Consider the following 27,908-nt stretch of genomic DNA (forward strand, 5'->3'; position numbering starts at 1 on the left):
CCATCCAATTACTGCCCCATCAATCTATCCTCGATCATCAGTAAAGTCATGGAAGTGCCATCAACAGTTGTCAAGCAGCACTTGTATTGCATTACTTGCTGACGTCCAGTTTGGGATCCGCCAGGGCCACTCAACTCCTGATCTCATTACAGCCTCAAGGACAAAACAGCTGAATTGCAGAGCTGAGATGAGAGTGACTGCCCTTGACTTCAAAGCCACATTTGACTTGATGCGGCATCAAGGACAATGAGTACAACCGAAGTTAATTGGGAATCAGAGAAAAGACTCCACTGGTTAGAGTGCATATAAGGTACATGGGAAAATAGTTGTGGTTGTTGGAGGTCATCCCAGCTCCAAGATATCTTTTCAGGAGTTCCTCAGGATAGTGTTTAGCCCAACCAACATCAGCTGATTCATCAATGACCTTTCTTCCATTATAAGGTCAGACGTGGGGAAGTTCCCTGATGATTGTACAATGTTCAGCACCATTCATGATTCCTCAGATACTAATGTACCCAAATCCGGACAAATCCAGCTTGGGCTGGTAACTGACAAATAACATTTGAACCATACAAATGTCAAACAGTGACCATCTCTAACAAGAGATGATCCACCCACCAGCCCTTGAAATTCACTGATTCATTGAATCCCCCACAATCAACATCCTAGGGTTCATCATTGACCAGAAGCTCAATTGGACTAGCCAAATTGATACACTGGCTACAACAATAGATCAGATACTAGGAATACTGCAGGGAGTAACTCACCTCTTGACCCCCAAAGCCTGTCCACCATTTTCAAGGGGGAAAGTTGAACTCGGGAGATCAGAGTTGAAGAATGTGGTTCTGGAAAAGCACAGCTGGTCAGTCAGCATCTGAGGTGCAGGAGAGTCAATATTTCAAGCATGAGCTCTTCATGAAGAATAAGGGGATCGCTGAGTGGGCTAAGAGATAAATGAGAGGGAGGTGGGGCTGGGGGCAAGGCAGCTAAGGAGGTAATAGGTTGATGAAGTTGGGAGTGAAGGGTTATAAGTTGGAGAGGAGGGTGGAGTGGGTAGGTAGGATGGAAGATGGACAGATAGGACAGGTCAAGAGAGTGGTGCCAAGTTGTAAGGTTAGATCTGGGATAAGGTGGAGGAAGGGGAAATGAGGAAACTGGTGAAGTCCACATTGATCCCGTGTGGTTGGAGAGTTTCAAGGTGGAAGATGAGGCATTCTTCCTCCAGGCGTCAGGTGGCTAGAGTTTGGTGATGGAGGAGGCCCAGGACCTGCATGTTGTTGGTGAAGTGGCAAAGAGAGTTAAAGTGTTCGACCACAGGATGGTGGGGTTGTTTTGTGCGTGTGTCCAAGAGGTGTTCTCTGACAAGGCACAAGTCAGAAGTGTGATGTAATACTCCCTACTTGCCTGGATAGATGGAGTTCCAACAAAATTCTAGAAGCTTGATGTTATCAAGCGGAAAGTAGCTTATTTGATTGGCACCACATCCACAAACATTCACTTCCTCCAACAGTGATGTCAGTGTCTACTACCTACGAGATGCACTGCAGAAATTCATTAATGCTTCTTAAACAGCACCTTCCAAAGCAATAACCTCTACCATCTAAAAGAAAATGGCAGCAGATACATGGGAATGTCACTACCTGCAATTCCCCTCCAAGCCATTCATCACGAGCCTAATTCACACATCCAACGAAAAAATTCAGAAAAAGACATCTCAAGTAACATATGACTCCTTTGAATCAAAGTATTACCAAATTCAATGGTGGTATTAGGAGTGTTAGGAACAAAACTGTTGAAACCTATGGTATGTTAGTTTGGAGAGAAACGACAATTTAATCAAAACTTAGGTTGGAGAACTGTATGTCAACCCATTGTGCAATAGTATCCAATATTTTGATTGTAAGCAGGCTCATTGTGAATTAGTGTGCACATTTGAGTTCTGTATTTGCTGTTGGTGATTTCTTTTGCGCTTTACCATAAAAGAGATCCCTGGTATACTTCCATAGGTGGGTATATATATGGAGAACCCTGAATTCAAGGCACAGTGAATCACAGAACTGAGGGCCAGAAACTTGGCATGTATCTTCACTGTTTCTCCCAGTCATCAGAGCTTATATAATTGGGATATTTTAAAACTCTTTTACATTTGGCACATGCATAACTCCAACAAAAGGTGACTGCATTTGTGAGTGGATTTCTCAAAAGAATTGCACCTCTCACAGTGTTCCAAAAAACATTACAGCTAATGAAGTAGGAAACATAGCAGCTAATTTGCTCACAGGATGTTCCACAAATAGCAATCTGATAATGTGTAACATTTGTTCCAGATAGTGCAAGGAGATCCTTGAGAAAGCAGATAGAGGTTGAACGTTTTATGCAAAATACGGTGACATAGCAGTAATCCCTCAGTATCACACAGGAATGTCAGGCATTCATTTTATACCCTTCTCCTGAAGTCTCAAACTTTGGACTCAACAGCTGGATAGTGAACTCATGTAAGCATTGATGAAATGTATTTTGGAGTATCCGTGGAGTAAATTAATCAATGTCTTCCGCTCATTGCATCTGCACAGTGCCATGGATGAAAACATGGATTCAGTGGCAATGAAATGATGGATGTAGTTATAAAATCCTTAGTCCTATGATACAAAAATTTTATGTTCATACATTTTTAATGGTGTAGCATCAACCCAATTATTTAACTGCTCTGTTCGTTTCTTGTTTTGTTGATTACTGATATGGTGTTTTGTGTGATGGCATGAAAAATCTTTTCCTTGGGGTCGGGGAGTTCAAAACTTGACGGCATAATTTTAGAAAATTTTAGAAAAAAACTTTGAAAGGGACCTGAGAAAGTGGTTCATATGTAGAATGATCTACCTCAGGAAGTGGTAGATACAGGTCAGTTACATTTAAAAGCCATTTGGACAGATGAATGAAGAGGAAAGGTTTGGATTGATATGGGCCAAACACGGGCAAATAGGACGAGTTTAGTTTGGTAAACTTGATCAGCATGGACAAGTTGCACTGAAGGGTCTGTTTCTGTGATGTATGACTTCATGACTTGGGAATATGTCACTGTTCCTCAGTATCACTTTGTCAAAACCCTGGAATCCCCTCCCTATGAGTTTACCTCCAGCAGTTCAAGAAGCCAGCACATTACCACCACTTCAAGGGCAACTAGGATGGCCAATAAATCCTGATCCAGTAAGCAATGACCATGGCCTGTGAGTGAATTAAAAAAAAGACATACAGCCTAAAAATGACCCTGAACTTCTGGTTTGCTCACCATTTCAATAAACCATCCTATTCCTATGCTAACATTTCCATCCTGAGCCTGCTACAGCATTCCAACAAAGCTCAATGCAACAACAACACCTCATGTTCTCCCCAGGACTTTATAGCCCTCAGGAATAAAGTTCACCAACCTCAGAGCATGATCCCTGTCCTCCATCTTGAATAAGTGCAGGTTGGGAAGTGAGTAAGTAGGCAGCACATAGGTTAGTTGTGTTAGGGGCTTGGGTTGGTGAGAGCAAATGGAAAATATGTTGCAGGCAGTAGTAACTGTGATAGAGCGTGATTCTTTGTGGGAGGTGGATAGAACAGGAGAGATAGAGTGAGTGCGAAATAATGGAGAAAAGATGGTGGAGTGGAGAAGGACATTTACCTTCTTTCTAGAACGCTGGGCATTTCTCCAGAAGGCTGAGGCTGCTTTAACCTAGGTTGCAACCTTGGGTTAGGCTGGAATGGTCTGATGTCATAGCCTCCACATTTGGCCCTGGGTGGTGGTGGTGGGATGGGTGGGGGGGGGGGGGGGGTGTGTGAAGGAAGCTCTGTTTTTGTACCACCCAAAATGGTTGTATTTTTAGATCCCTGCTTGCACAGTGGTGATGGGTCATTGAAACATAGCCAACAGAAGTCTGGATTAGGTTAAGTTTAGATTTATGAAAAGTTTGTAAAGACCACTTCTTTCTATTGTGTTCTTTGAATTGATAATTGTGAAATGGACACAACTTTGAAAATAAGGCATTTAAGGTGTTCGTTTGCAACTTGGAAAAACAAGAGAAGCCATATGCCTGTGAGACAATGTTACTTTCTACAAAGACTTCAGGAAAATCAGTTGCAGGTTCAGGAGGACTCAGAATAGTAACTGCTAGTCCAATAGCAGTTTTAAACAGAACTTTGAGTGAAATGCAAACAGAAGCCTCTGGAAGATTCAACAATATCTCTCTTGTCCCCTTTTGTCATGTGCTGTCCCCCACTTTTTCCAAAGTAGGAAAACCTACATTCAGAGACACTGAAAGAAAGAATTTTAAAACATAAAGTATAAGGAAAGACCCTGGGTCCAATCAATCATTCAGTGAAATAAAGAATTCTTCATTTTCAGACATTTTCTGATAATTGATAGAAGTCAAGAGGATTGTAAGAACACCTCATTTTTCTTTTGTGAACTGGACTTGAGATGCAGAACTGAGCTTTCCTTGGTTATAATGTTCTCCCCCTATCCATAACACTTGTGTCAAACTGTCTGCCTTTTGTTTTTTTCATGAACAAGTGCATATTTGGGGTAACAGGATAGAAGTTTAGTTTAGTAATAGTTGTATGATTGACTTGCCTGGACAGCATTTTGATTGAAACCCCTTGCTCACCCGTTATTTTCCACTGTTCTCTCTCCTTCAGAAGCAACTAGAATACAAATGCTCCAACCACAATCTGTGTGTCACATGTGGCCATAAAATGCAAGCTACTCCATTCTCCCTGCTGGTTTTTCCTGTCAGAATATTTTAAACCTGAGTGTTTGAAGATGACTGTTTTTAGCACTGTTCCTCATTAATGGATTATAAAACAAAACTACAGTCCAAAAAGAGGCCATTTGGCCCAGTCACTCCTTGCTTATGCACCACTTGAACCTCACCAATCCTCTTTTTTCCAACTTTAGTCAATATAACTCTTTATTCCCTCCTTCCTTAGATGCCCATCAAAATTTTCTTTAAAATGTATCTGTACTATTTGCTTCAATGACTACCTGTGAAGGTGAGTTCCACATTCTTACTGCTGTCTAGCTAAAGATGCTTCTTCTGAATTCCCAATTTTATTCCTTGTTTGCTAAGCTGTATTGATGGCCTCTATTTTTGATCTTTCTCACAACTGGAAATATTCTCTCACTGTCTATCCTATCAAAACGTTTCACAGTTTTCAAGTCTCCCATTCCAAAAATCTAGCCTGTTCATCCTTTCCTGCAAAGTAGAATATTGCAGTTCTAATATCGTCCTTGTAGACATTGTTGCACTCCCCAGTCCCTGCATTTTCTTTTCATAATATCTTACCTAGCCTTGCACCCAACACTTCAAGTGTGGTCTCAGCAAGTTTAATACAAGTTCCTGGGAAAAAAAAGTCAAGGTGAAGTTCTTGTTGTAAAGAGTCAGAGGTGGGATTTTCTGGTGATCATCTTTCCAGCAAAACCATTCACCTTATCAATGAGCCCTCAAAGTCAAATTACAAGCAAAGATATATAAATTTTAGAAATTCTTGACTGAGGAAAACCTGAATGTGAAAATAAGTGAAGGATCGAATTTGGGTAAAACATTCCTGGTCGTCAGCCTAAAACTAGCATGAAAGGTTCATCACTCTTGAAATATAAAATGTAAACTTACCATGGCTTGGTGAAAAGACATCATCTAAAGCATTCAAGCACAAGACAGGAATTTCAATGGACTTTAGTTTGAGGTAAGGACTGGCATCTCTATAATAATCAGCAATTGTTTGGTAACCAAACATCACTGATGTAAACCGTTCATCAAATTCTCGGATAGTTTTTGCCTGTATAAAAATCAATCATGTAAGAATCAAGTGGAAGCAAAAAGCTTTTACTATATCCAATCAGTATTTCTAAAATGTACAGAAAGAAATAAGGAAGCCATTTACCTTCAGGACATAATCTATGTCAAATGATTTTTCCAAAATTGGCCTGTGCCTATAATGCAAAAAGAAATTATTGGATTGTGTGATACTCAAAAATTTTAAAATAGACATAAAAAATACCAAGTAAAAATTGAATTAGAGTAAGTAAGAGAAGGCGTAGTAAGAAAGATGATCAGCCAACATTCCAGCTCCTGAGCTCTGTTAGAATGCATGTCAAGTGTGAATACATGTCAGGCACATTAGAATGAATGTCATGTAAGATTGGATTTAGATTAGATTAGATTAGATTACTTACAGTGTGGAAACAGGCCCTTCGGCCCAACAAGATCACACCGACCCGCCGAAGCGCAACCCACCCATTCCCCTAGATTTAGCTTCAATTTTTCTTCAGTCAAGTAGGTCATTGCTACTCACCATCTGGGTGTTCAAATGATGAATAACCGCTTGGATAAGGTATTGATGATTAGTACCATTGAACGGTATTTCAGTACAAACAACTACTTTTAGAAGCGATGGCATAAATCACAAATAAAAGTGTTAAAAATTATCTAGAGTTTAGAGGTTATAAAACAATTTGTGAACACTTGATCACGACGCTCATATTATAGAAGCACGTAGGCAATTACGAACCTCTTTACTGATTAATAAAAATTACGCTTTGGACCCACATTGACTTAAGTGTTCAGATACAGGCAAAAAAAACACAGACACTTTGCACAGGATCTCCCTGCAGCTACCATGGGGCAATTTACTTACTTTAAATAAAGGCTTTCCATTCAGAGTCAGCTGTTTGTTGAGGTGTTAGTTTCTCAGTAAACATTCTATCTAATACAGAGAATATATGAGCGCCATGTGCATTAAAATCTGAAAATTGTTTCATTATCCTCAGCACATTAGAGATCATACATTTACAAATTAGTTACAGCACTGAATGAGGCCATTCAGCCTATTATGTCCAGAATGATTCTCTTCAAGTGCAACTCTGCTGGTTCCGCTCTTCTGTCTTTTTCCCATAGTTCTGCAAGTTATTATTTCTTTTGCAAGTTCCCTTTTGAAAGTCATAATTGAATCTGCCTCTGCTACAGTCACAGGCAGTGCATTGCAGGTACTAACCACTCATGAGAATGTATTAGAAATGGAAGCAGGAGTAGACCATATGACAAGTTCAGCTCACACTGCCATTCAGAAATAATAATGTGTACTCTTCAGCTTCAAGTCTGCTTTCCCACCTGATACTCATATCACACAATTTCCTGAGAGACCAAAATTCTATCTCAGCTGTAAATATATTCTAGATTCCCAGGCAGGAGAAAATATCACTTGGAAAGATACCCTAACATATCCCTTCAGAATCTTGTATGTTTTATTTAAACTTCAGAAAGTTTGGAGCCATTTAGTCAGTTTCTCATCTTAGGATAATCATCTTACACGAGGGATCAAGCCAATGAAAATTGCAGGAGTACCAATATTGCCTTCTCTCTGCCGAATTGCCCTCCATGCTTTAACAGTATTGGTAACTATTGGGTTATGGCAATATTTCTTAACTGTCCTCATTTTGTTTAAAATAGCAAGCTAGTAAGGGGGCACTTTGCTTGAGAGATTTTGATATCTAACCATATGAAAGAGGATCCCCATAAGCCCAATCACTCACTTAAGATAAAAGCGAGCTTAGTTGATAGTTTTGAATGTCCAGGAGATCCGGGTCACTCACAATGCCAAATAAAAGAGCTGAACCAAATGTTCAATCTCCTGAACATTTGCTTATCGACTATCAGGGGGAGCATTCATATAGGGTACATCAAACAGGGAAAAATATTCATCTTAATAAGAGCTATCTGACCTAAACAGAAGCGATTCCTATCTTTGAAGGTTGTGTTTGATTTTATTGAATAAAATTAGTTTTAAACAACTGATCAAAAACTGGAGTGATGAATATGCCCAAAGCATAAAATCCCATTGTGACCACTTAAATGGGAATCGAGATTCGTCCTCAAGACCTAACATCTTCGTCAAGACCACCCATAGGCATAAGTTCTGACTTTGCAAAATTAATCTTGCACCCCAAAAAAGTGCCAAATCAGCAGTTGCACCGAAAGTGCTGAATTTGACAAAGAAAATTGAGGACATCATTTGTGTACAACAAAATCTTAGGTAATTTTAACCCCACTTCTGGAGGTGATACATTGGGATCCCTCCAAATGGCCTTTGCCAATGGTTCAATCACCAATGTAAAAAGCAATGGCAAAAGGGTCAGCCTTGTCGCCTGCCCCTAAAAATACTAAAATTGCTTGATCGTACCCCATTGGTGATGACCGCAGTGAGAGGATCACAGTGGAGAACCTTTATTGATCTTACAAAGGCTTCGCCCAAGCCAAACCGCTCTACTGTATAAAAAAGGTACGGCCATTCAACTCGGTCAAATGCCTTCTCTGCATCTAGAGAAATCACCAATCTCTATATTGACTGTTGTTGACAGGCTTGAATTACATTAAGCAACCTCCTAACATTATTAGAGGATCTGCAGCCCTTTATGAAGCCTGTCTGGTTCTCTTTAACAATAAAAGGTAACAATTTCCACTCTTAATGCAAGAGTGTTAGAGAGGATTTTAAAGTCAACATTTAAGAGCAAAATGGGCCTGTAAGGACCACAGTCCGCCTTAAGAATAAGCGAAATATTGGCCTCTCTCAGAGATGGCAGGAGACAATCAAGACTGTATGAGTCATTGAACGTGTTGGGCAATGGGCCTGACAATATGCTTATACATTCCTTATAAAATTCACTGGGAAGTCCATAGGGCTGGACTCCTTTCCATGCTGAAGCTACTTCACAGCCTCCTGCACCTCTTGTTCTGATAAGGGGGCATTGAGAAAAGACTCTTGTTCGGGGGTCACACCCGGAACCTCCAGATCGTTGAAAAAGCATTCCATCTTGGCCTGCCTCTCCTCACAACCCTCAGTTTGGTATAATTCAGAGTAAAATCTCTGAAATGCTTCATTAATCTTTTTTGAATCACATGTTAGATTCCCAGTAATGGCTTTAGGGGCACTCTTTTCCTGGCGAGAAAAGATAGGTATTTGCCTAGTTTGTCACCATGCTCATACAACCTTTGTTTTGCGAAAGTGAACTCCTTCTTTGCTGTCTGCATGAGCACGGAATTCAATGCAGACAGCAGTGTCGTAATCCTCTGTAACTTGGCCAATGAGGGCCCATCAAAGTAAGCCTTCTCAGCTGCCTTCAACATGCTACAAGAAGATGTTGCTGCTCACCTTTCTGCCACTTCCTGCTGCCAGAGTAGGAGATAAATAACCCCCGGAATAGGCTTTGGCAGTTTCCCAAAGGACGGATGGGCTACTAACTGAGCCTGAATTAAGTGTCTAGGAACACCCTAAATTCCTTAGAGAAGAACTCCACAAACGTATTATCCTTAAGGATAAAATGATCCATTCGCCAGTGCCTCAGGCCCACTATAAGATCCTTAATCTTAACCAACAGGTACACTGGAGCGTAATTGAAGATGATAATATTGCCAATCATACAAGATGCACCAAGTCCAGGGTTGCTACCCGGAGTCAGAATAATATCAATCCTGACGTGACATCTGTGTGGATTGGAAAAAAAAATGTAAAATCCCTGCCTATAGTGTGGAGATGCCTCCAAGTGTCCACCTCCCCTAACTCCACACACAGATCCACTGATGGTTTAGTTTGTATAGAGGGTATCAGGGTGCCTTTGGGTGACCTGTCTACTGTGGGATCCATAAGATAATTCAAATCTCCCCCTATGATGATATGTCAAGACTTGAGACTGATTAATTTAGAGAACGCATCTACCAGAAACTTGAGGGGATGGGCCGGAGGGCTGTAAACATTTAAAACATCATATTCTTCCCCGCTTATCAGGTCTTTAAGGAATACAAGCCTCCCGTGTGCATCTTTAACACACTTTCATAACTTAAATGGAAGATTCCTCCTAACCAAAAAGCCACTCCTCTACTTCTGGTATGAAAAGATGAAAAGTAAACCCGATCAAAGCCATTCTGCTGTAGTTTTGCATGCTCCCTATCATCCAAGTGTGTCTCCTGTAATAAAACAATATCCACCTTCTCCTTTCTAAGGCTCAAAGTACTTTTTTCCTCTTCATTGCTGAGTGATTGCCCTTGATGTTCCAGGTACACCATTTAATCAAGTCATTAGCCATAACCTTCTGCAGTAGCATTTAGATTCCAGAGAGGAGGAACTCAAATTACAAATCACTGAGCCTTAGTGTTGCAAGAGTCATCTAAAACCACTACAGTTAACTTACCTACAAAGCCATCAAAGACTATGTACAAAAACCAAAAAACAAAACCAACATATAAAGCGCCGATGGCTTTATATAGGGGAACTCACCTCTGACCAAAGTGGGCATCTACACATCCGAAAACCCAACTTCCCACCCCACTGCCAATACAGCAGCCAGAGCATTTAAATATCTGAACCAGGCATAAACTGCCCATAAGTAAGCACCAATTCACCCCAACCATGTTCTCTGCTCCTGGCTAGAGCTGCACCACAAACACAAGAGCAAAGAAAGAAAATACATCATGGAATAACAATGTGAACAAAGAAATTTTGAAAAAAAGTAAGTATCACATCCATCCTTTGGTATTATTTAACTTAGAAATTGAAAGTTAACATCCCAGCTGCCCCCTAGCATACCTGATTATTATGAATTTTAAAAAAAGGAAAAGAAAGCACCAACCGCATTTACTTTTTTTAAAGATAAGTAGGGACATACCCAAACAACACTACTATTTGTGCATACTAAATTGTTCAGGTTAGGTTAATTTGTCCACAAAGTCTCTTGCTTCTTGGACATATCAAGGAGATATACAGATCCATTTAAGGTGATCTGAAGTACCGCTAGATACCTCAGAGAGTACTGGATCCTGAGCTCCCTCAGTTTTCTCCTGATGCCATCATAGGATTTTTCTTTTGCGGATCACCGCTGTTGAGAAGTCCTGGAAGAACATGATCTTAGAGCCTTCATAAACTAGAGCCTCCGGATCCTATCCTGGATTCTGGAAGCTTCCATGATTCTCTCCTTATCTCTATAGTAATGAAACCGCACCAACATAGGAAGAGGACGTAGGTCCAGACCTAACCTCCACACCATGAACAGTGAGCCCTCTCAATTTTCAAATTTCCCATTCCAGCTTCCAAGTTAAGGAATTTCGGCAACCAGTTCTCAATAAATTCCACCGTCGCCCACCTTCCTTATCCTCTGGCAGACCGACAATCTGAATATATTTTCTCCTGCCCCTGTTCTCGAGGTCATCAACCTGGTCAAGCAAATTACCGACCTGCGTCTCCAGGGCCGGAATCCTATCTTTGGAGGAATCAGTACCAGCGTCCACCACCGTGACTCTGCGTTCTACCTCATCCATCCTTTTCTCAAGGTCTCTCAGCTGATGTTCATGCTTCTGCAGCATGATAAAGATTGGTGCCAGCTTCTCCTCTATCTGCTTTCCCAACATCTCGTGAGATTTCACGAACTCCTTTACCAGGACTTGATAGGAAATTAGACGTAACTGCTCCCTTCTTCGTCATCCCTGAATGGCAAAAACTGTTGTAAGATGTTGTCTAACAGTTTCCTGGGACACTATGACCTTTCCTCAGTCCCAGGATATCGTGATGGTCCAGGTCGTGTGAATTAGGACTTCGTCCCACTTGCGATGTGGTGCGGACCTCCACAACGCGATCTTTTTAGATTGCCGCCATCTTGGATCCCCCTAACAATTATATTTAGGAGAGTTAAGTGTTTGACGATTGCACCATTTAACTTTATGAATAAATTGATACACAGAACATACCGTTTCATTTTTCTGTATTTTTGATTATGGACTGAAATGGGAAAAGGAATGTTTAGAACCAAAAAAGCAAGGCACTGCTACCCATTTTAAAAGCAATCACCAATGTTTATTGTAAGTGCTGTTGACACTGTTACTTACTCAAGCAGTGGGGGAAAGTTAGTCGCAGATAAGCTGACAGCAGGATACATGTATATTCTAAGATTCAGCCACCAATAAGTAGCTCATTGGTCTAAACTAATGACCATTTCTTGATGTCAAAGGCCTTCTGCTTTCCAAAAAGTAGACGACTGGTTTCTGGGTGGCTGAACAGCACTTGAACAATATAGCAGAAGCCTTCAGACTTTCTCTCAATGTCACACTCAGCAGTAAAGAATATCTAATACCTGAAGAAAACTAGCTTATTTTCCCTTGCCAGTTGCAGTAAGCAGTGGCTTTTAACTAGTAAATAAGAGACTTCTCAATTTGTGAATCAATCGTTCCTGCAAGAAAGTGAAAATTCCTTAGAGAAGAGAGAGCTATGAACAGAGTCTTGATAAACGAAAGGATCACCTTAGTGAACACTGTGGATGGGGGCCATTGAACTGCTTTCCTGGTTTTTTCTCTTCACCTTAAACAGCAATATGTTTTGGCCTGTCTGTATCTATGTAGGTGGCATTTTAGAAGGAGGTTAGTGTTTTAACTAGTCAAGATACATGTTGGCAATTCATAGTTGTTTCGATAAAATATGGAGCTGGAAAAAGCACAGCATATCAAACAGCATCAGAGGAGCAGGGGAGTTGATGTTTTGGGCAGGACCCTTCATCTGTCCTGAAACGTCGACTCCCCTGCTCCTCTGATGCTGCTTGACCTATTGTTTTTTCCAGCTCCACATTTTATTGATTTTACTTTCCAGCTTCTGCAATCCTCACTATCTCCACATCATAGTTGTTTACCCATAGCTATCATCTATTTATTTGTAATAGCTAGTAATTCCTACTAAGTACAGAAACTAGCAGTATAGCTATTAGGTTCAAGAACTGCAGCCAGCACATTGTCGAAAGCAGGCGATTACATGAAATTATGAAATGCCTCTGAAATGTGAAGACTGTATATCTTGGAGGAGCAAAGCTGACTAGTTCTGTATTAAACTGGCCCTTAACATGGGTGTAAGAAAACAGACAAGTTGAGGAATTTCATGTCATCTGATAACATTTTTAACCTTTGTGGATTCATGGAATAACTAGGCTTGATTTCCAGCACACTACCCCAGTGAGGCCTGATATCTAAAATTAAATAAAGATGAACTTCTTGTCGCCTACTTCACCAACTAGTTGCCTGGAGTTTAATATTAGGATAATTCTTCCCATTCTTCTGAGAAATTTAACAGCAAGAAGTACAGATCAAAGTCAACACAGTCCAAGGTAGCAGAAATCAGCAAGAAAAATGAGAAAGCATTTTCTCGAATAAATCTTTTGAGCGAAAGTCTTTCATTTAGGAAACAAGATAGCTGTTATAATTCAGTAATTAATACACTTCTAACCTGACAATTTCACAATTTCAAAACTCCTTGCTGTGCTCTGACTTTGGTATCATTTGGAAGCTTCAGACAACTTCAGGAAACTCTGCTTTGGTGGGTACAGCTATAATCAACTACCACTTTAAGGTGGCAGGCTCATTTTGGGTATCTGACACTGTAATTTTTTTTACTTTTTAACTCCTCAGCCCTAGCTGCATACACCATAATACACACACATATTAAAATTCTGTTGAACAAAATTCTTTAAACATATTGAAATATATTTCTGCTTTTCTATAGTTTAAAACAATAGGTGTTGCCAAAAATGTTATCATCACTAATCCCTTCCTAAGGATTAACTGCTTCTCAGGTGAAATTAATATAGTTATTGCTTGACTGAAATAAAGTACTTAAAGTGCACTGATAACTATTGAATCTAATTGTAAAATCACTTATAAAACCTATAACAAGAGTCCACAGTGAATTGGTAACTACATGCAACTGAAACAACATAAGAGCAAATTTATGTCTAAAATTCAGGTTTGTTTCACTATAATGTGAGATACAAATTAATGTTAACAATGATGTTGTTTAAAAGCTAACATTATTAGGGCAAGTTGTCCTCCAATATTTTAAAATAACTATGAAAAGTGTTCATTGAATATAGAAAAGCAAGATTTGATACTGATACATTAATCTTTCATATTTCAACAGTAATTTATACATTTTGGCCTCTAAAGAATCACTAAACACCTGACCAGCAGAAAGGATATCATCTCATCAATGATAAAATTGGTTTTCTTGGCTTCATTAGCACATTGAAACATTAAGATAAATGTTCTACTTTAAGACCAGCAAAATAATATTGTATGACAGAACCCTTATGTAATTAACTCAAAATGATTACCTATTAATAGACTTGTATCTAATTCTAACAGTGCTCCATGGCATTATTACGCTTTTAGCATTTTAGTATGTAACAATAGCAAAAAAACCCACTCTAAATGATATAGGAAATACCATTGTCATCATTCATACTGATACCAAGCTTTCCCTGATCCTCAGATACCAACCTGTTGACGGAAGATTGTAGACAATTGGTTAAGTAGTAATTAAACAATATCCAGTTAAGTGGTTTTTCAAGGGAAATCGTGCACTCAAATACATTCCAGCCAATGGAGAAGACTACCGCTGCCTTCAGTGGGGTCTGCTGGCCAGTCTTACCCAGGTAGTTCAACAGGAGCATTCTGTTTTAGGCACGAAATGAAGATATACTTAATAAGTCAGATTAACACTTTACTATTGTGCGTCCTAAACTTTAAGTAACACAATGGATTCCCCATATGAATTTGTTAAGAACAGTGAAATCAATTGTTCAAGGTGATCCTGGTTGCAAGTGTACTTATGGATTGGTAAAAGATAACCTCTTTACTAAAATACTTCTTAAACTCACCTGAAACCATTTCATGAATATTTTTATTCTGATTGAGGGAAAATTAGAGAATAAGGTAATACCAGCAGACTTTCTGTACATCTTAGCAACCAATTCAAAATGATATTAATAGAGGAGTTAGAAATGCTTATGTATCTGTTCTTCTCCCACACTTCGATACAGGTATGAGAACCTCCTGACACTTCCGGGAGACAATAGCACATAAAATTGCATGTTTGCAGCATCACTTTGTTACACCAGAAATTAATGAGCCAGGAACAGACTAATTTGCATCCCAGCTGTACATATTTGCAGATGGATTTTATTGCAGCTGCATTTAAATGGCTGATATTCTTTCTTTATTCTAGCCGTTCCATTTATCTTATTGCTCTTTGTGGGTCTTAATATTTACAAAATGGATGATGCCTTTTGTTTGTTTAAAGTAATTCATTGCAAAACTTTATAATAGCTCAAGTGAGGTGCCAAATAAATACAAGCAGTTTAATTTTTTCTAATGGTTTTTCTTCTCTACTTTTGCCACTTCCCATTCTAATCTGTGTGACGTCTTAAAATCTGTATTAAATCCACCTGCAGTTCCTTAAACAATCTTAATTTCACCTTAGATTATTGCATGTTGCAAATTGTTTTCTCATTTTGATGATAACTCACCCGCCCATGGAGACACCAGCAGCCATTAGTGGAGCTTGTGGAAATGTTTTCTGTACATGTGAAATGACTGTTTCCAAATCTTCTGTGTTCGCTGCACAATATGTTCTGGGAGTCTAGAACAAGCCATACAGAGTGGTATAGTGAGTAATATGGGCTACTGCTTGTGGAAATCAAAGTAAATTATTCTCAGGTGCAACACCTTAAATTAAATAAATTTGGAATTCACTGTTCAATTATAAGGTGGAAATATGAAACAGAAATTTAAAAACTGAATCCTCTTGTGAAAAAAAACTGGAATTTTCAAATTAATTGTTGGGATTGTTCTCCTGAGCCAGGCTCACTTTCCATATTGTCGTGACCACTGGCCAGAATCATTGGAATTTGAGACATAATCCACATTGATAACTTCCTGTTGACCAGAGGCATATCAGCCCCTTGTTCACTTTGTAGTCACAAGAGTTCACAGTCCAATCTGTCCATTTTGTATGTATCAGCCACCCTGTGAAAAACACATTTGGGAATTACAAATTTAAAAATGTCTATAATGTAGTGCATTTCGTATTTATCCCTTTGAAGAATACATAAGAACTGGTTTTTAAAAAAGCTAATTTCAGCTCTACTGGACATTTATTTTATTCTCTCATGGGATATGGACATCGTTGCTGGATCAGCATTTTTTGCCAGTACCTATTTGCCCTTGAAAAGGTGGTAGTGAGCTGCCTTCTTGAAGTGCTGCAGTACATGTGCTAATAGGTAGACCCACAATGAAATTAGAGAGGGAATTGCCAGTTTTTAATCCAACATGAGTGGCTTGATGGGCACCTTGCATGTGGTAATGTTCCCACGTATTTGCTGTTCTTGTCCTTCTCAGTGGAAGTGGACGTGGATTTGGAAGGTGTTATCTAAGAATTTTGTGTGAATTTCTGCAGAGAGAATGAAAGCTTTTGTATGTACCAGCCTGGATTCATTGTTGAAGACCTACCCCCTAGTTACTCCTGTGTTGCAGGTAAAGTTCTTCACTCACTTTGAGTGCTGCAAATCAGTTAAAAAAGGAATCATAACTTCTACAGAATCTCAACTAATCTACAAAACTAAGGATTATGAAACTGATTGTTCAATTACCAATGTCAACATTACCAGTAACCTCAACTGTAACAGCTTTAGTGTTTAACTATCCTTTATTTTCAAATAATTCCGAGACTGATCATGTAGTCTTATTTTTACTTTAATTGTTTGGACTTACTCTTATTTCTAATCTGTGTGCATGTGTGTTTCATTGGTATTTATTCTTGTGTGTAGTAATTAATGCACTCATTTTTTTTTATTCATTCAAGAAAGCCTGGTCAAGTTTTAACATTTAAAAACACTTATTACCGCTGCCAGCATCAATGGTGCAGGCAAAATGCATGTAGTCAAAACGTATTCCTGAAACTGGTACAAGGATCTTTTCATCTCTAATTGAGGAACCTAACATACATATGAGGTCCCTTCTGCCATATTAGTTTAACCTAAGACAGCCAGTCTGGCTGAATGCATGAAAATCAGGTCTACACTGCAAGCAGAATAAAATTCTTGACAGGCTTCCAACAAAAAAACTGTGTTAAAGATACTTACCAGAACATAGAATGAGGAGGAATACACTAGACTACCTCCTGACAACCTTATTTTCTATACCACTGAAAAGTTATATCTTGTTGTGTAGTTTGTTTCACCTGAATAGTTTCAATGCCTCTGAAGGATTGATTTCTTTGTAGAGCGCGTTTCACTGTTGCTTTACATTGAATCTGTAGGCAGCCTTAGCTTTCTTCAGCTGACTAGGTCAGCTTTCGACAAAATGTTTGTGATGTACACCTGCCTTCCTTGCTTGTACCTCACTTTAAACATCTGTGCAAATTGATCGTCATCCTGACAAATCTCTAGCAACCATCTTTATATGCTTGCTTTTCTGCTTTCCAGAAAAATGAGTGCAAAGTAGTTCAATGTTTTTTATTCAGAGCACTGCTTTTCTCATGCTGAACAGGTGTAAACTTTCCATCATGTGGTGTCCTCTATATTTTTAAAAAGTTAATTCAGGGTACATGGGCTTTGCTGACTGGGCCAGCACCTGTTATTCATCTCTAGTTGTCCTTGAGAAGATGGTGGTGAGTTGCTCTTGACCTGGCTAACTCTTTAGGATTAGTGGAGGATTCAATGATGACAATGCCATTGAATGTCAAAGGGTGATGGTTCGATTCTCTCCGTCAGAGATAGCCTTTTTTTGGGATTTTTATGCTATGAGTGTTACTTACTATTTCCCAGCCCAAGTCTAGATATGGACTTCTGCAGTATTGGAGAAGTCATGAATGTTGTGGAACATTATGCAGTCATTGACAATCATTCCATTTCTGACTTTTACATTTATATCCATAACTCTGGTCTTGATCTCTCTGGGACTCTTCTATAAATTGTCCTTTTTTTTCAATTGACCTTTGCTTAGAAGTACCTCTCAGCATAGCACAAAGCCATTGATGTTCTTTAGCTGATGATTAACCACTGCACAAGTTGATAGTTTTGCTGAAAGTAAGTTTCTTTTTTCTCAGCAGATGTTTTCTCACAGTTGGATCATTTGTCCTTTCTTTCATTCATGGGTTGTGGGAGTTACTGGCTGGGCCAGCATTTATTGTTGATTCCTCATTGCCCTTGAGAAAGTGGTGATAAATTGCCTTCTTGAACTACTGCAGTCTATTTGACATAGGTACATCACAAAACTGATAGGGTGGGAGTTACAGGATTTCGACTCAGCGACTCTGAAGTCAGGATGATTTGTGGCTTGGAGTGGAACTTGAATGCCATGATGTTTCTGTTTATCTGTTGCTCTTGTCTTTTGACATGGTAGTTGTTGTGAGTTTGAAAGGAATTCTCTAAGGAGCCTTGGTGAATTTCTGCAGTGCATCCTGTAGTAGTACACACTGCTACTTCTGAGCATTGGTGGTGGAGGGATTGAATATTTGTGAAGGTGGTGCCCAACCAAGCTTTGTTCAGGGCAGTGTCAAGTTTTGAGTATTGTTGGAGTTGTACTTGTCCAGGCAAGTGGAGAGTATTCCATCACACTTCTGACTGGAGCCTTGTAGACGGTGGGCAGGCTTTGGGGAATCAGGACGTGAGTTATTCATCATAGGATTCCTAGCCTTTGAGTTTCTCTTGTAGCCATAACATTTATATGGCTAGTCCAGTTCAGTTCAGTTTCTAGTCAATCATAACCTAAAATAATTTTCTATTTGATTAGATAATCCTTCAGTTGACCAAGCACAAGATTCTGCTAGATGTTTCAGTGAAGTTACATATTGTATAAAATAATAGTTCCGATAGGAATGTTGGCGATGTCTTTAGAATCCATCCAACTTATTAATTTATTACAGTTTTGGTGAGGAATTGGGAATCGCCTTGAATGTTAAAGGAGGTAGATCCATGCTCTCTGTCTTCCAACAGTTTTAACAACAATATGTAACTCATTAATGTAACTTGCACCTAATTGCTATCATACAATAAACTCCACTTTGTTATGATAGTGCTTCCACTTGTTAAGACTCACTTGTGGTTGTTTCTCTTCTACTGCGAACCAAGTAGATTTAGACCCAGTCAAGGAAAGAGAATTGGTGTCAGTATCTTTCAACTGACAAATGTCACATGGTGATTAGATGTGGACATCATTGCTTAAGCAACGATGAAAGAAGATCTATTTCTCATCGACCATGTGAGTTTACAGTTCTACTGCTTGCAGGTTCACTCACACAGAAAGTGAGGTGTTGCAAGTACTGGAACCAGCAAGCTGTCAGTAGAAATTGGTAGAAAGACCAAAAAAAAGGAATAATCAGCATTCCAAGCTAGATTTAGTATGAAGTGCAATAGAAGCAGTGAGAGCTAAAGAGAACTGAAAAACTAGCTGTGCCTAGTGATGACAAGTTTGATTGGGAAACGTGAGTCTGTAGGATTATTCCTGGTTAGGGATTTGGCTAGTAAGTGAACATTAAGGTGCACCTGCCCCCCTGCCTCTATTCCTGATGAAGGGCTTTTGCCCGAAACGTCGATTTTCCTGCTCCTCGTATGCTGCCTGACCTGCTGTGCTTTTCCAGCATCACTCTAATCTAGACTGGTTTCCAGCATCTGCAGTCCTTGTTTTTACCCATAAAGGTGAATATCCCAATCGAGTAGACGGAAGAAAATCTTTAAATTAATAGGATAACAAAATAACCTAAAAAAGGCTTAGCCATATAAAAAGAGTAATCACTGCTCATAACTGCTATGATTGTGAGTAGACACCGCAAAGCATGGCTGTTGTTGGGAAATCGATGGCCAAACACATATTTTACACTGAGGTTGCAGCACTGGAAATTAATTATGGTAACAAAAGCCACTATTTAAAAGCTAACGCAGACATAGTATAACAGAAGAGATAGAAGACTTCTGAGGTTACAACCAAAGAAAGCATAAATTCTGGGCAGCGAAATGTTAATTGCCTACTCACACAAAGATATTTATGTGATAGAATCACATTGAAAAAGTATTACAATACTATCTTAAAAACAATTGGTGATCCAAACATCTCAAGATTAACAGAACCTATTTAAGTGAACAAAGGTCTCCTGAACTATAAGTTTGACACAAAAGCAAGTGCCACTGAATTATCAGAATGAATACCTGACAGAGGAACCTGAAGTTACAATTTGCAGAGATAAATCCATTGGTTCGGATTGCATAACTCAGTATTAAAAGAAAACTAAAGGCAACCCTGCAAGATAAATAGAGTGAAAGTTAAAGCCAGTATTCATTAGAGAGAGAGAGACAATCGGTGGTTTAACCTGAGGGTCACCATGCCTCAGGTGAGGGAGAGGTTGAGAAAGTAGGACCTTTATGATCACCTCAGCTGGTACAGGAATTGAATTTGTACAGTCCAGTCCAGAGGCAGTCCAAAGAATATTCACTATGCTGATTCCAGGTATGGAGGTACTGTCTCTTTTGAGGAGAAATTGAGTCGGTTGGACCTGTACTCATTGGAGTTGAAAAGAATGAGAGATGTGCTTATTGAAAGATACAATATTCTTAGCAGCCCTGACAGGTTAGATGTAGAATAATTATTCTCAGATAGATTAGATTACTTAAATTGTGGAAACAGGCCCTTCGGCCCAACAAGTCCACACCGACACGTAACCCACCCAGACCCATTCCCCTCTTCACCTAACGCTACGGGCAATTTAGCATGGCTAATTCACCGAACCTGCACATTTTTGGACTGTGAGAGGAAACCGGAGCACCCGGAGGAAATCCACGCAGACACAGGGAGAATGTGCAAACTCCACACAGAGAGTCACCTGAGGCGGGAATTGAACCCGGGTCTCGGGTGCTGTGAGGCAGCAGTGCTAACCACTGTACCACCATGCCACCCATTTTTGAATTGAACCCACGACCTTGCCGTTTTTAGCACCATGCTCTAATAAGCTGAGCTAACCGATCTTCTGGGAAAGTCTAGGGCTAGATGGCATAGTCTCAAAGTTTAGATCAGAGTGGTGTTGGAAAAGCACAGCAGGTCAGGCAGCATCCGAGGATGCTGCCTGACCTGCTGTGCTTTTTCAGCACCACTCTGATCTAAACTCTGGTTTCCAGCATCTGCAGTCCTCACTTTTGCCTGGCATAGTCTCAGAGTAAGAGGTTGCCTGTTAAGACAGAGATAAGGAGAACTTTATCCTCCCAAGAGGGCAGTGAATTTGTGGAATTCTTTACAATACAGGGCCGTTGAGGCTGGGTCATTAAGTATTTTGAAGGCTGAGATAGTCACATTTTTAATCAGTAAGAGAATCAATGGTTATGGGGAAAATAAAGGAAACTGGAGTTGAGGTTTGTCAGATCAGCCATGAACTTATTAAATGGTGAAGCAGACTTGATAGACCTAATGGTCTACTTCTGTGACTATATCTTATATTTTTTAAATGAACATTGACATTTTTCATCTTTTAAAGTGTTATAACCATTGTCAGTGACAGGATAATACTTAGTAATCATCAATTCTCCAGTACCACAACTGAAGAGGGGAAAATGTCTGCTGCACCAGAACCACCACAAAGAGAAAATAAAGATCTACAACATAATTATCATGTTAAAGCAAAGTGTTTGCAATAATTCAATATGGATCAATCAGCAGTTTGAAAATAAGGATTCATTTGTGCAAAATGCAGATCAACTACAGAGAAGCTAGATTAACACCCATTGATTTAGGACACAATCAAAAGAAAATAAATACTGGGTTCAAAAATCTAGGTACTCCACTAAGCAGTCACTTCCATGATAAAATTTCATGAGATTAAAGATATCCTAGGTGGGGCAAATTCCTGATTCAACAGGAAAAATATTTTTTAAATTTTCTATTCACTTAAGGGACTTTGGCATGTCTGACTGGGCCAGCATTTATTGCCCTTGAAAAGCTGGTGGTGAGCATTGTTCTTGAACAGTCCATGTTCATCTGCAAAACACATTCAGGAGAGCAAGGGTCCATTAGATTAAGTAACGGACTGGGCAGTTGATTAGCAGGAATGAGGTGCTCCACAAGATACATCCAAGAGACAAAACGTTCTCCAGAAGAGAGATTATTTACAGACCATACCACGGTCAAAAACAAAGTTAGCAATCCCTCAAGTCAAAGTTATAACAGTCTCCCAGGATTTGAAACTTCCAGACTGCCTGAATTTGTGAAGTCAGAGACCAGGTGGGAGATGGCATCATGGTATATGTAATACATACATGAATGTACAATGTTAACTGTGGAAAAAAAACATGGGAAGAGATGTTATACAAGATAATGGTTCTGAAAAAGTTACTGTTGGAGTCTCCATTAAGTTTCACCCAATCTGATGATGCCATATAGTCTTAGATGGCTAAAGGGAGAAAACAGTTTTGGATCTCAGATGCTGGAGAGACAGAGTCAAAAAGTGTGGTACTGGAAAAGCATAGCAGGTCAGGCAGCATCCGAGGAGCAGGGGAATCAACGTTTCAGACATAAGCCTTTAATCAGGGATGTGGAGGGGGAATAGAACTGAGAGGTAAATAGAGGGGTGAGGGTGGGGCTGGGGGAAGGTAGATGAGAAAGCAATAGGCAGATGCAAGTGGAGGGTAATTGTGATAGGTCAGTGGGGAGGGTGGAGAGGATATGTAGGAAGGAGGATGGATAGATAGGACAAGCCAAGAGGGCTGTGCCAAGATGGAGTGCTGGATCTGGGATGAGATGGGGGAAGGGGAGCTTTGGAAGCTAGTGTAATCGATGTTGATGCCTGTGGTTGTATGGTCTCGAGGCAGAAGATGAGGTGTTCTTCCTCTTGTTGGCAGTTGGCTCAAGGAGGACTGATGTGTTTCTCTATATCAGCTAATTCAACATTGTCTTTCAATAGTCAGTAACAATGTGTATCTAACTGCCATTAAACAATAAACTGCATTTTTTAAAGAATCATTAGTGGTTGTTCCTCTGCTTCACATCAAATAGGTTCTTTGACCCAGCCTAAAAGGGTCATATACTTATTGATATTCTCCCTCTATTCCTCAATTCATGGAGTCATAGAGATGTACAGCATGGAAACAGACCCTTCGGTCTAACCCGTCCATGCCGACCAGATATCCCAACCCAATCTAGTCCCACCTGTCAGCACCCAGCCCATATCCCTCCAAACCCTTGCTATTCATATACCCATCCAAATGCCTCTTAAATGTTGCAATTGTAACAGCCTCCACCACTTCCTCTGGCAGGCCATTCCATTCCACTACTGCCCTCTGTGTGAAAACGTTGACCCTTAGATCTCTTTTATATCTTTCCCCTCTCACCTAAACCTATCCCCTCTAGTTCTGGACTCCCCAGCCCCAGGGAAAAGACTTTGCCTATTTATCCTATCCTTGTCCCTCATAATTTTGTAAACCTCTATGAGGTCACCCCTCAGCCTCCAATACAGCATTCAGTAAAAACGTTAGTGTACAGTTCAAATTCAGTATTCAAGACTTTCCAAGGCCTGCTTAGTTGGCATCACATCCACAAGAATTCACTCCCTCCACCAGTGACACTCAGGAGCAACAGTGTGTACCATCTACAAGATGCACTGCAGAAATTCAACATGGCACCTTAGATATCACCTTTCAAATCCACAAACAATTCCATCAAAAAGGCAAGAGCAGCAGGTACATGGGAAGACCAACACCTGCAGCTTTCTCTCATAGAGACTCACTATCCTGACTTGGTAATACGTCACTGTTCCTTCAGTGTTGCTGGGTCACAATCCCGGAATTCCCTCCCAAACGGCATTGTGGGTCTGCTTACAGCACATGAACTGTAACAATTCAAGAAGACAGGTTCACCCCTGACATTTACTTTGGTGTGTTGGGAATCTGGCCTTAGCATAATCATAGAATCGATGAATTGTTAAGGCACAGAAGGAGGCCATTTGGTCCATCATGTCTGCAGGGAGCTGTTCAAATCCACATCATGACTTTGTAGCATTCACTTACCTTTTTCCCATTTCTTTCCATATTCCAACTTAAAATTATTACCCAAGCTCCTATTAAATGACTCAGCTGAACCTGCATCCACCACTTTTCTAGTCAGTGCATTCCAGACTAAGCCACTTACTGTGTGAAAAAAGTTTTACTCAGACCACATTAAATTATAACGCCTCTTAGCCTTCTTCCCAAGGAAAGAAATTCTGACCTCTCTGATCTGTCCTCATGGTTAAAGTTTCTCATCCATTCTTATAAATCTCTCTGGATTCTTGCCACTGCATTTAAATGTTATGCAGATGTAAACAGATCATAGAATATATAACAATACAGCACAGAACAAGCCCTTAAGCCCTCAATGTTGCGCCAACCTGTGAACTAATCTAAGCCCATCCCCCTACGCTATCCCATCATCATCCATATGCTTATCCAAGGATTGCTCAAATGCCTCTAATGTGGCTAAGTTAACTACATTGGCAGGCAGGGCATTCCATGCTCACACCCACTCTGAGTAAAGAACCTGCCTCTGACTTAAATCTATCAGCCCTCAATTTGCAGCTAAGCCCCTTCATACAAGACGACATCATCATCCTTGGAAAAAGACTCTCACTATCCACCCTATCTAATCCTCTGATCACCTTGTATGTCTCTATTAAATCCCCTGTTAGCCTTCTTCTCTCGAATAAGAACAGACCCAAGTCCCTCAGTCTTTCCTCAAAAGACCTTCTCTCAAGACCAGGCAACATCCTGGTAAATATCCTCTGCGCCTTTTCCAATGCTTCCACATCCTTCCTGTCATGGGACGACCGGAACTGTACACAATATTCCAAATGAGGCCACACGAGCATTTTGTACAGTTGCAGCATGACATCACAGCTCCGAAACTCAATCCCTCTATCAATGAAACCTAACACACCATATGCCTTCTTTACAGCACTATCATCCTGGGTGGCAACTTTCAGGGATCTATGTACATGGACACCAAGATCCCTCTGCACATCCACATTACCAAGAATCTTTCTATTGACCCAGTACTCTGCTTTCCTGTTATTCTTCCCAAAGTGAATCACTTCACATTCATCTGCATTGAACTCCATTTGCCACGTCTCAGCCCATTTCTGCAGTTTATCCAAGCCCCCCTGTAACCTGCAACATTCTTTCACACTGTCCACCACTCCACTGACTTTAGTGTCATCTGCAAACTTGCTAACCCATCCACCTGTGCCTGCATCCAAGTCATTTATAAAAATGACAAACGGCAGTGGTCTCAAAACAGATCCTTGTGGCACACCACTAGTAACTGGACTCCAGGCTGAATATTTTCCATCAACCACTACTCGCTGCCTTCTTACAGAAAGCAAGTTTCTAATCTAAACTGCTAAATCACCCTCAATCATATGCCTCCACATTTTCTCTAAAAGCCTAACATGTGGAACCTTATCAAAGGCTTTACTGAAGTCCATGTGCACCACGTCAACTGCCCTACTCTCATCCACATGCTTGGTCACCTTCTCAAAAAGCTCAATGAGGTTTATGAGACATGACCTGCTCTTGATTAAACCATGTTGACTATCTCCAATCAAATTGTTGCTTGCTAGATGATTATAAATCCTAACTCTTATAATCCTTTCCAAAACTTTTCCCACAACAGATGTAAGGCTCACTGGTCTATAATTACCTGGGTCATCTCTACTGCCCTTCTTGAACACGGGCATAAAATTTGCCATCCTCCAGTCCTCTGGTACTAAACCTGTAGACAATGATGACTCAAAGATCAAGGCCAAAGCTCCACCATCTCCTCTGTAGCTTCCCAGAGAATCCTCGGATAAATCCCATATGGCCTAGGGGACTTATCTACTTTCACACCTTCTAGAATTGATAACACCTCTTCCTTATTAACCTCAACCCTTTCTAGTCTAATAGTCCGAATGTCAGTCTTCTCCTCTACAATTTTCTCATTTTCCTGAGTGAAAACAGATGAGAAATATTCATTTAGCACCTCTCGACCTCCACAGGTTCCATACACAACTTCCCACTTCTGTCTTTGACTGGTCCTATTCCTACCCTAGTCATCCTTTCATTCCTCACATACTTATAGAAAGCTTTAGGGTTCTCCTTTATTTTATCTGCTAAAGACTGCTCATGTACCCTCCTTGCTCTTCTTAATTCTCTTTAAATCCTTCCTAGCAAATCAGTAACTCTCCATCGCCTCATCTGAACCATTTTGCCTCAATGTTACATCAGCCTCCCTCTTCTGCTTTACAAGAGATACAATTTCCTTAGTAAGCCACAGTTCCCTTACCTTATCACTTCCTCCCTGCCTGACAGAGACATACCTATCAAGGACACACAATATCTGTTCCTTAAACCAGCTCCACATTTCAATTGTCCCCATCTCATGCATTTTGCGACCTCATTCTGTGCCTCCCAAGTCTTGCCTAATTGCATTATAATTGCCCTTGCCCCATCTATAAATCTTGCCCTATGGCATGTACCTATCCCTTTCCATCGCTAAACTAGACATAACCGAATTATGGTCACTCTCTCCAAGGTGCTCACCTACCACTAAATCAAACACCTGGCCTGGTTTATTACCAAGTACCAGATCCAGTGTGGCCTCCTCTCTTGTTGACCTTTTGACATATCGTGTCAGGAAACCCTCCTGCCCACATTGGACAAAAACTGATCCATCCAAATGTACTAGAGTGAAAGCATTTCCAGTCAATGTTGGGGAAGTTAAAGACACCATAATGACCACCCTGTTCCTTTCACTCCTACCCAGAATAGTCTTGCCAATCCTCTCTTCCACATCCCTGGAACTTTGTGGAGGCTTATAAAAAATTCCCAGTAGTGTGACCTCTCCTCCTGTTTCTAACTTAAGTCCATACCACCTAAGTAGACAAGTCCTCGTCAAAAGTTCTTTCAGCCATCATTGTACTGTCCTTGACTAACAAGGCCACACCTCTCCTCTTTTATCACTTTCCCTGATCTTAATGAAAGATCTAAACCCTGGATCCTGGAACATCCATTCGTAACCCTGCTCTATCCATAACATCCCAGAGTTTTAATGAATTTATTTTTAAAAACTTACCAACAATTCCTCTCCAGACACTCCTCTGTTGTTGAAAATAACAGATCTAAAAGAAAACCAAAAAAATATTTTTGTGCATGTTCCACCAATATTTAATTTCGAAGTCTAAAAAATGAGAATATTTTTCAAGGCATAACATATATAGAGGTAAGTTTCACTAATGGAAGGAAAGATAGCATGGAAGGCCATTGTTGTCCCATTGAAGTGTTGGCAGAAGGTTTTGAAGGATCTTTTCAAGAGAGTGTGTGTTTTCTCACGAGCTCTTAAAAACTGAACAGTTTATGCTTGCTGACATCGGCGGAGCTTAATTAATAGGTTTGACTTTAAGTTACCTCAGAAAATTGTTAAAAAGCTAATAAGCTTAATTTTCAACTTTGATAGGGGATCAAGAACATAAGGTTATAAAGTGTAAGAGTAGAAGTAGACCATTCAGCTATCAGGTCTGGAATACCATTCAGTGAGATTATGGTTGATCTGATAATCCTCAATTCCACTTCTTCCCCATGACCCTTGATTCTCTTCATGATTAAAAGTTTCTCCTCAGCTTTGAAAATACTTAACAGTCAGACCTCTACAGTTCTCTGTGATAAAGAAATCCACAGATTCACCACCTCCTGAGTGAAGAAATTCCTCATTACTTTCCTAAATGGACAACCCTTCACTCTAAGCTACCCCTTATCCTTCTAGTCCTAAACTTTTCCAACAGGGAAAACAACCTTTTTGCATCTACCCTGTAATTTCCCCTAAAACTTTAGTTTGTATCATTAAGGTTCCTTCTCATTCTTCTAAGCTCCAATGACTATAAGCCAACCTACTCTGCCTCTCCTCACAAGACAATCCCTATATACCCAGGATCAACTCAGTGAAATTCCTTCTTTGGACTACCTTCAAAACTAATATTTCTTTCCTTAGATAAAGGAACAACTATTCACAATATTCCAATTA

At 40.0% G+C, this 27,908-nt stretch overlaps 1 protein-coding gene across 1 annotated transcript in view; it reads right to left on the reverse strand.

Moving 5' to 3' along the window:
• The window catches only part of abhd3 (abhydrolase domain containing 3, phospholipase), a 108,302-nt gene that overhangs the window by 21,125 nt on the left and 59,269 nt on the right, over positions 1–27,908 (reverse strand). The window contains exons 4-8 of the mRNA XM_060824037.1: positions 26,964–27,009; positions 15,368–15,480; positions 14,340–14,513; positions 5,923–5,971; positions 5,652–5,817 (exon numbers count right to left, since the gene is read on the reverse strand). Of these exons, the coding sequence (XP_060680020.1) occupies positions 5,652–5,817; positions 5,923–5,971; positions 14,340–14,513; positions 15,368–15,480; positions 26,964–27,009 (548 nt within the window). The remainder of the gene's footprint in view (positions 1–5,651; positions 5,818–5,922; positions 5,972–14,339; positions 14,514–15,367; positions 15,481–26,963; positions 27,010–27,908) is intronic.

The sequence above is a fragment of the Hemiscyllium ocellatum genome, chromosome 4 (genome assembly GCF_020745735.1).
Source record: "Hemiscyllium ocellatum isolate sHemOce1 chromosome 4, sHemOce1.pat.X.cur, whole genome shotgun sequence".
Lineage (NCBI taxonomy): Eukaryota > Metazoa > Chordata > Chondrichthyes > Orectolobiformes > Hemiscylliidae > Hemiscyllium > Hemiscyllium ocellatum.